This window comes from Monodon monoceros, unplaced genomic scaffold (assembly GCF_005190385.1).
Source record: "Monodon monoceros isolate NGI ecotype Baffin Bay Population unplaced genomic scaffold, NGI_Narwhal_1 Super_Scaffold_16, whole genome shotgun sequence".
Lineage (NCBI taxonomy): Eukaryota > Metazoa > Chordata > Mammalia > Artiodactyla > Monodontidae > Monodon > Monodon monoceros.
This window is the reverse complement of record NW_021703772.1, coordinates 6920918-6929738: the sequence shown is the minus strand read 5'-3', so window position 1 is coordinate 6929738 and position 8821 is coordinate 6920918. Positions and strand designations below refer to the sequence as shown.

The 8821-nt window shown below is 51.3% G+C and overlaps 1 protein-coding gene across 3 annotated transcripts in view; it reads left to right on the top strand.

Annotated features, from left to right (window-relative positions):
- Positions 1 to 8821, top strand: part of SAG (S-antigen visual arrestin) — a 31743-nt gene that overhangs the window by 17687 nt on the left and 5235 nt on the right. For all 3 annotated transcript variants that reach the window (XM_029225320.1, XM_029225321.1, XM_029225322.1), the window contains 5 exons: positions 451 to 535; positions 2420 to 2492; positions 5028 to 5165; positions 6566 to 6643; positions 7786 to 7809. In XM_029225320.1, coding sequence (XP_029081153.1) covers positions 451 to 535; positions 2420 to 2492; positions 5028 to 5165; positions 6566 to 6643; positions 7786 to 7809 — 398 coding nt within the window. The remainder of the gene's footprint in view (positions 1 to 450; positions 536 to 2419; positions 2493 to 5027; positions 5166 to 6565; positions 6644 to 7785; positions 7810 to 8821) is intronic.

Sequence of the window (8821 nt, the reverse complement as noted above, 5' to 3'; positions counted from 1 at the left end):
TGTGTGTGTGTGTGTGTGTGTGTGTGTGTGTGTGTGTGTGTGTGTGTGCGCACGCCCTTGCACGCAAGGACATGAGCACCTGGGCTAGATCACACAGAGTCACTGCTGGGCAAGCTCTACCTCTGGGCTTCCCCACTGATTTCCCCTCATTTCACTTATTCTGCCCCCAATAACCTCATGATTCCACTCAACACCCCCGGGGCTAACTCTGCGTGACCCTCAGGACTTGGGCATTGGGGCCGGAGCCCCCGTCATCCACCTCAGCCTCCCACAGACAGGGTAGAGCCCGCTCCAGACCCTTCTCCACAGGAAACGTGACGCCATCACCCTGTCTTCCTTGAAAGTGTGGGCATTCAGCCACTTTTATTCCAGTTAAAGGACTGAGATGAATTTAACAAGATATGGCCACACTCTCTTCCCCTTTTCTGACGTATCTGCTGACTTCTTCAGCTCTATTACCATGGGGAACCCATTCCTGTGACTGTGACCGTGACCAATAATACAGAGAAGACGGTGAAGAAGATTAAAGTGCTAGGTAGGACTTTCTGCTCGAACCTGGACAGCAGAGTCTTCCAGGTTCCCAATCTAGTCATATTTCCCAAGGGTCTCTCCTCTGGTCAGTAAGGCCCCCCGGGGCCTTGGAACTGCCCGTTTGTCTCTGTCATCACACGGCAGGACCTTAGAGGAGGAAGGTGTCCTCTCCTGCAGCCTCGTGCCCAGCTTAGTGTTGTCTTCTGTCCTGGGACAGCATCCCCGACAGGGCATCTTCCCGTCCTTCCTTGTCACGCCTTCCTTGAGGGGCCCCTGTGCCAGGTCTCGGGGTAAGTGCGGGAGGAGTTTTCTTTCTGCGCCGTGTAGTGGGGACTCCTGGCCTGGGAACTCTGGGCTCCCCTGTGGGCTCGAGCTGTGCACGTCCTCTTGGAATTTAGCGGGCAGCCACGGCAGTGTTCCCGGACTACCTTCCCAGGTTTCGTTAGGTACTGATTGATCACACTGGACATGCTTTGTAAGTGGTAATCGCTACTGTCACTGCTACTGTTGCCACCGTGATGTGATGGCCAAGCCTCCTGACTACTCAGGAGATGCGCCTCCCGCTTGCTGGTCCTACACACTTCCTCAGCTCAAAGGACATCAAAGTGCACGGGATGCTCCTAGATCTTGGTCTTATATGGGTGATGTAAAAAAGACACGATAAAATGACCTTGGAGGGAGACCTCTCTGTTCACTTCTCCCTCAGACACTCGATGGCTGAGACAGAGTTAGACTCACAGTGTGTTAGGGTGACCAACCATCCTGGGTTGACCAGGACCAAGGACGCAGGACTTTCAATGCTAAAATGGGGCCAGTCCCAGGCAGACCAGGATGGTTGGTCACCCTAAGTGCCATATACCACGTTCCTCTTTCCCTCTTATCCATCATAGAGAAGACTCAGGAATTTGATGCATACATACTAAAAAATTCTAGATTTTTCTTGATGGTAATATACATGCTTACTTTACGGATTTGTGTTTATGTTGGTCTAGTTCCGATGCCTTTAAGTCTTTGTAGGACCTGGCATTATTTGTTTAGCATGTTGTATGTAGTGTCAATACAGTATTCCACAAAGCAGCAGGACTGAGAAAGTATCATTTGATACTTAGATTTTAAATTATTTCTCAAAGTTTTATGAATCCTAACATCAAAGCCCCTAATTTTTGAAAGAAGCTGTTGAATTTCTGAAGCAAGATGTTAAGAACTTTCTATAGGCCGAGTACTGTGCTGAGTGCTTCACACAAATTGTTTTTCTGATTCTCAAATTTGATTTTAATGGAGATTAAAAATCATCTTTTTAATCATCACAACCATATAAGTTAGATGCAATTATCATTCTCATTTTGCTGATGGGGAAATTGAGGCTTAGAGGAGCTCAGTAATTACCCCACAGCAGATGGCTAAGCTGGGATGTGAACCCAAGTGGTCTGGCCCCAGAGCCCACCTTCCTATCCACCATGCTACACCCACAAATCAGCCCTGTGCTGCCTCCAGGTGGTTTCTAGCTTGGACACCCAAAGAAGATGCTCATTGAATAAGATAGAGAAGGTTGGAAGGGAGTGTATTTGGGGAAAGAGAGCACATGGTGAGTTTTGGGACACCGGGAGATTGTGTGTTTTGGAAGGATACCTGCAGATGTGCCCTGAGCTCAGCAGGGAGGATGAGTCTCCCAGGAGGTGCAGTTTTAGGAGACTGGCTCATGGGTAGGGTTGACACAGAGCAGGTTATTGGTGAATGGAAGTGGCCTGAGGACAGAACAGAAATCTCAGCCTTAAAGCCGAGCCTGAGAGGTGCACTCAAATGGCCATTAGGGAAGACCAACCATGTCCCCTGGAAGGCACTACGCAGGACTCCGCACCAAGTCACCCTACCCTGTCCCCCTTTGCAGTGGAACAAGTGGCCAACGTGGTTCTCTACTCGAGTGATTATTACATCAAGCCGGTGGCCACGGAGGAAACACAGTGAGTAGTGGGTTGGGTTTCTATTTCCTGGGTGGCTCCAGCTTCTTGGTCAAGTTCCCATTTTGGTCATCGCTGAAGACGGAAGTAGAATGGTCAGCTAGCTCCCCAGCCTTCCACTTCCTTCCCCTGTTCTCACTTCAAGGACTGCAAAGAAAGTTAGCATCTTGATCGTGTGCTCACTAACAAGAATTCCGAGAGCTGGGTCAAGCTAGGGATGATGGAGAGGAGAGAAATAAAGGCTGAAACGTCACAGTGGGAATGTCTAGAACTTTCTATTGATCCTTGAATAAGTGGGTAGGAATTTGATACTGTTTCTGCCCCCACAGCAGAAAATCAAATGACCTGTCAGCCCAGTCAAGTGTTCTCTATCTTTTGATCTTCTCCATAACTTGAAAGTCTGATACCAGTGACAACTGGATTAGGATGATATGTCAGTTCTCAGCCACTTGTTGTTAGTGACTTTTCTCCCTTCATTAGAGTAAAAAACAAATGGGGGGATTTCCCAGGTGGTCCAGTGGCTAAGACTCCGTGCTCCCAGTGCAGGGGGACCGGGTTTGATCCCTGGTCGGGGAACTAGATCCCACATGCTGCCACTAATAAAGATCCTGCGTGCCGCAACTAAGTTCCAGCGCAGCCAAATAAATTAAAAAGAAAAGATATTAAAAACAAATGGGAATCCTGTGATAGCTTCTTCATGGTGGAGCGAGAGATCTAACCAGTTTTGCTTTGTGCTAGGCAGTCAGGTTCATGAGGCACACAGGCTTCTGGGGGTTATGCCTTCCCCCAGAGAGGATTGCTTGGGAAGGTGTTTTTTCTAAGCATTGTTGTATGCAAAAAATATTATCACGGTTAAAGGAAGGAGGGTTCGGGGAGCAGGGTGAGGAAAGACAGCTGATTCAGCAAGATAACATTACATGATATTTAAAAGGCGACTTCAGGATAAACTGTTATTTAAACCAGATCCTGACCTAAGTTTACTTATAGGTCTAGAGAGGAGAGAGGAAGGAAAGAACCATAACTCACTGACTGTCTCCTTGGGGCCAGGCCTGGGGTCTACTCTACCTTTTAGGCTGTGTCCTTGAACATCCTTGTGTCCTGGGCGTCTTCCTGGCTCACCTTTTGGCACGTACCCAACAATGATAGGAGAAACTGGTCCCCAGCTGAGTTTTCCCCTACTATACCCCATTACCTGGGCCTCTTTACGGCTCTTGGATACATTTTGCATCAAGGACTCCCAGAAAACTGGGAACCATCCTCCGATACACTCAAAAGGGTGGGAGGCAGGGAGATTGAAAGTGGGGCTTCTGGGGCCCTGGCGGGCAGGCCTCCTGGGAACCAGGTCAGACCTGACACCCAAGCTGCTGCCCACCATCCAATCCCAATCCCAAAGGCGCTGGGAAGTGGCCGGGTGGGACTTTGGCCCCAGGCCTTGGCATAGGCCTTCGGCAAGGGCTGCTGCAGGAAAGGCCATCGTCCAAGCCCCATCCCGGGGGCCCCTTCCTACTACAACTACCTTTCCAGTGTAATTTGTGCTTCTGTCACTCTGCTGCCCAAACTAAGCTCATTAAGAGAAGTTCTACCAGGGCCCAGATGCAGGGATGTGGGCCACCTTGGGCTCAAGCAGGGTTCTGCATGCCCGGGAGCCTCCTGTGTGCACTTGGAGGCCAGAGAAGACACAGCCGCCTTCAACTCCCCAGGGAGATGGAGGAGGGGACCCATTCCGAGGGTGGCAGTGGGACTCCCCATCTGTTACAGAGCAGGCTGGGGAAAGGGCCCGAGGCTGGCTCCTGGACAGTGTTTTCAGGGCCCTGCCTTCTCCTGGCTGGGCACAAGGACAGAGGGTGTGCCAGGAGCACGGACACGGCTCGCCTGGGCTCTGGGGTCGGAGAGGGCAGGCGGCTGCATGGCGGCTGTTGGCACAGGCCAGGGGTCAGCACGTGGGTGAGTGGCAGAGCCAACTCTCCAGCCTCAGATGCTGTTCGGTGAGCTGGGATGCTGCCCGGCCTGGGGAGACCGCGCTGCTCTGCCCCCAGCTGCACCCAGGCCCACAGAGCCGCCCAGTCTGAACAGCCCACAGTGGAGGACCCGGCCCTTCTCGCGCCCCTCCTCCCTGGGCACACGCTGAAACCTCCCGACAGTGACGACTCCCAGCCTGGGCTTGTTGCTGGCACTGGCCGGTTGGCCCTGCAGCCCACTGCGTGGTTCACGAAGCCTCAGGAGGAGACTGGGTGTGGTCCCTGACTCTTGGGCCAGTCTCACTTCACCCCACAAGACATTCTAGAAATTCAGCAATCAGAACAGGCTGAGGGACTTGAGAAACGTTCTAACGTTGCTGCCAGCCTGTTTTGAGACGTCACTAATGCCGTTCTTCTCACAAGGCAAAGGCACAGGCACCTGGACTGTCTTTCCCATGAGTCGCAGGGAACGTGGGTTCTAGAAAATGCTTGATGGCACACAGGGTCTCGTGGGGGCGAAGGTGGCTTCAAGGCTGTAAGAGCAGTCAGCTAAATCTGCTCTCTGTGTTTCTTCCTGCAGGGAAAAAGTGCTGCCAAACAGCACCTTGACCACGACGCTGACCCTGCTGCCCTTGCTGGCTAACAACCGCGAGAGAAAGGGCATCGCCCTGGACGGGAAAATCAAGCACGAGGACACGAACCTTGCCTCTAGCACCATGTGAGCCCCGAGACTCAGTGCTGCAGTGGCGCTGGTCTACACCTCCTCCTCGTCCCAGCCCTGGGCTCACGGCGTGCACACGCAGCCTGGTGGCAAGCACGTGCTCGGGGCCCCAAGCAGGGACACCACTCCCACCCCTGGTGTGACACAGTGGCTACAGCTCTGGGCCTTGTGCTGAGCCCCAACTCCCCTGCTTGCTGTCTGGGCCACCCTGGGCAGATAACTGGAGCTGTCTTGAGAACCTCAGTTTTCCCGTCTGTAAAGTGTGGGAGCGACAGCGCCTCAGAGAGAGGTTTTGAGGGTTATGTGAGACAGTCCATGTAAAATGTGGTGCCTGGCACACAGTAAGTGCTCCAGAAATGTCAGCTATTACCTTCAAAATTATCATTAGCTAGTGTAGAGCCCTGAGCATATGAACTGAGTGCCCCAGCTGGCTCCACGAATGATGGAAAGGTCGGTTATGCATTTCCATCAGGAAAAGTAAAAACAGGAGGTCCTGAGGGCTACAGAGGTCAGTTCAATTCAAATGAAAATAAGCACTGATATGCTGACCCCGCTCAGAGAACCATGGCCGAACTGAGCCAGCAGATCTAGTAAAAACTAGAACGAAGCTTCTACGTCAAATAGCCCTGTCACTCCTCACCATCCTCCGGGGCTTCCATTCCCAGCGGTGTGTCTGCTGGTGAGCCCTGAGGGTTTGGGGTAGGAGCTGCCACCCAGGCTCGGGCCCTTTGCTGCCATCTCCCCCTCCACCCCTGTGTGTTCCAAGGCCCCAGCGATCAGCTCCAGGTGATGCCATCGAGAAGAGCTCTCGCGTTTGCCCTCCCTGCCCCCGTAGCTCCGAGACGAACAGCGGGGTCAGTGAGCATTGGGCAGAAAGCAGGATCTTGGGAGTCAAAGGATTTTCTGAGGATGATTTGCCAGTTGGTGTGTTAGATTCTAAAGCACATCTGTGATGCTCTGGGAGAGGGCCGAGCAGGGAGATTGATGCCCTAGATCCGTGAACGCGAGGGCAAAGGAATCACGACATCCACAGCGGCGCACTGCCGTTTGTAACGATCTTTTGTGGTTCATGGAGTATTTTATAAACATGCCAGTCTCTCCATGCTTTTGTGAGGAAGGTGAATTTATACTCATTTCACAGATAAGGAAATTGAGGTTCCACCAGAATGAGAGCTTCAGCCAAGGTCACCGGGTCAATTAATGGCAGAGCAAAGCCCACCCCAAATCCCGAGCCCCGCTTTCACCCAGCGTCAGGGCTGCCTTCCAGCGCCCCAGACAGTGAGGACACAGCAGAGCCTGGATGACGCAGTGGGGAGAGGTGGGGTTGATTCACCCGGTTTTTGCTTCCCGCTTCTCCCCTCCCTGCATTCTTCTGTTTTTCTTTTCTGTTTGAGCAGCATAAAGGAGGGCATAGACAAGACCATCATGGGGATCCTGGTGTCTTACCAGATCAAGGTGAAGCTCACGGTGTCAGGGTGAGTGTCCAGCTCCAGCACTCTGCCTGCTCTATCTTGGCCATCAGTAGTCTGAATGGTTCCATTCCTGAGTGACTGGGAGACAGAAAGCAAGAAAAGTCCACAAATTCTATCGATTACAAGCAGAGTTTTAGAAAGATTCTATTTGTCTAGTTTCACAATTCTACCTGATATAACATTACGGGGGAAAAGGTAGAAAAGCAGACTACGAAACACGTGCACTATTGGTACCACTTGGCAAAAATGGGTGTGCCTGTGCTCACGTGTGGACGCTGATATAAAACAGGAGAGTCAGTTGAGCGTCTGATTGTACTTTGAAAAAGACTGGCGGCTGTGAAATGAACTCGCAGGGCATCCTGGTTCACCTGCCTCTCAGGAGGCATCCATCCATGACGGAAAGGGCCTGCCTTTCCTCCCCAATGAGCAATCACAGGACTGGGGAGTCTCCTTTTCATACAAGAGCATGACTGTCTCAGAGTTCTGAGGAAATGGTTTCCCATCTTTTTTGAAATCAATTTCTTTCCATTTAAAAATCTTATCAGAAGGCAAAAACTCGACTTCTCATTTTCCTTTTCAAATTCCATTGCCAGAGGCTCTGGCCTTTTACCTTGATCAGCCTTCGGTAGTTCAGCCATCAAAGCAAATCCATGTGTATATTCCATAGGGCTCAGTAGGTGAAGAGTTCCCCAAATTTTGGTTGGGGCAACAAAGTAGAACGTGGGTTGATTCTGCAAATTTCGTTAACACAGTGTGTGTAGCTGTGTTTCTCAAAGTGTATAGTGTTTTCTTTCATCTTCTCTGAGAGGATCTAAAACAGGGTCGAGTGCAGCAGTCAAGGTAAGTGATCAGCAGGTAGTTCACAGTGACCTTTGTGGCCCAGAGAGAAATTCTGGACCGAGGTTTATTCTTGAACATTAGGGCTTGAACCTACGTAATTCCTCTTTTTAACTAACCCACTTGAGAAAGAGATGAAATCACAAGTAGAGAGGAATAGCTGAGTTGGCTGTTAGGGGTGCGAAGATCCTGAAAGTTGTGAGTGAGGAACATGGCGGGCACGTGTCCAGCCTCTGGATAACGGCAAGTAAGGTTGTGTTACCACTGTGGAGAGTCACCACAGCCCTGTTTGCTTTTATGTTTCCTAGCCTTCTGGGAGACCTCACCTCCAGGTAAACCCCTTCATCTTCCTTCTCTGCTTGATTCTCTGCTTGATTCCAAGATAGCAAAGGGGACAAACCGGGGCTTCAAAACAGTGACAGTGAAGTCTGGTTTCCCGGCTGTCATGCTCAGAGGCCTTAGGAGATGATGCCCGTAACACCCTGCAGACCTTGGCTGATAGGTGTGAGGTTGGGGATGCTCCTCTGAGACAGTAGCTGGGCCTGCACCTGGGCGAGGACACACACATACACACACACTCAGAAAACTGGCACACTCCTTGCAGCTGCCCGTGTGTGGGGGGGGAGGGGTAAAATATACATAACGTGAAGTTCACCATTTTACCCTTTTAAAAGTGTACAGTTCAGTGGCATCAGGGACATTCACAGTGTTGTGCCTCTGTCACCACTCTCTAGCTCCTGTACACTTTTCCCATCCCAAAAGGAACCCCCTTACCTATTAGCCGTCTCTCCCATTCTCCCCTCCCCCTCACCCCTGGCAACCACTAACCTGCTTTCTAGCTCTGTAGATTTGCCTAATCTGGACATGTTATATGAATGGAATCAGGCAATATTTGTCCTTTTGTGGCTGGCTTCTTCCCTTGACATCATGTCTGCAAGGTCCATGTTGTAGCACATGTCAGCACTTCATTCCTTCTTATGGCCGGGAAATACTCCATGGTATGGACGGACCACGTTTTGGTTGGTGGACATTTGGGTTGTTTCCACCTGTGGGCGATTGTGATTAGTGACAGCAGCCATTTAAATCATGCACAAAGAGGCAGCAGGTAAGACAAGTCTGAGGCAGGCACTGACCTTACATATTCCTTCACTGACTCTTATCACCTCCCCTCACATGGAGCCCAGGCTGTGCCTTCTCTCCTAGACCCCAGCCGTATTCGGGTCCGCCAGGAGCACCTTAGCAGCAGAAGTGCTTTGACCGAAGCAGTAACCCCAGGGCGGGAGGTGATGGGTCCTGGGTGAAACAAGGAGTAACCCTTGTTTCCCACACCCCTTTCCATTCTTC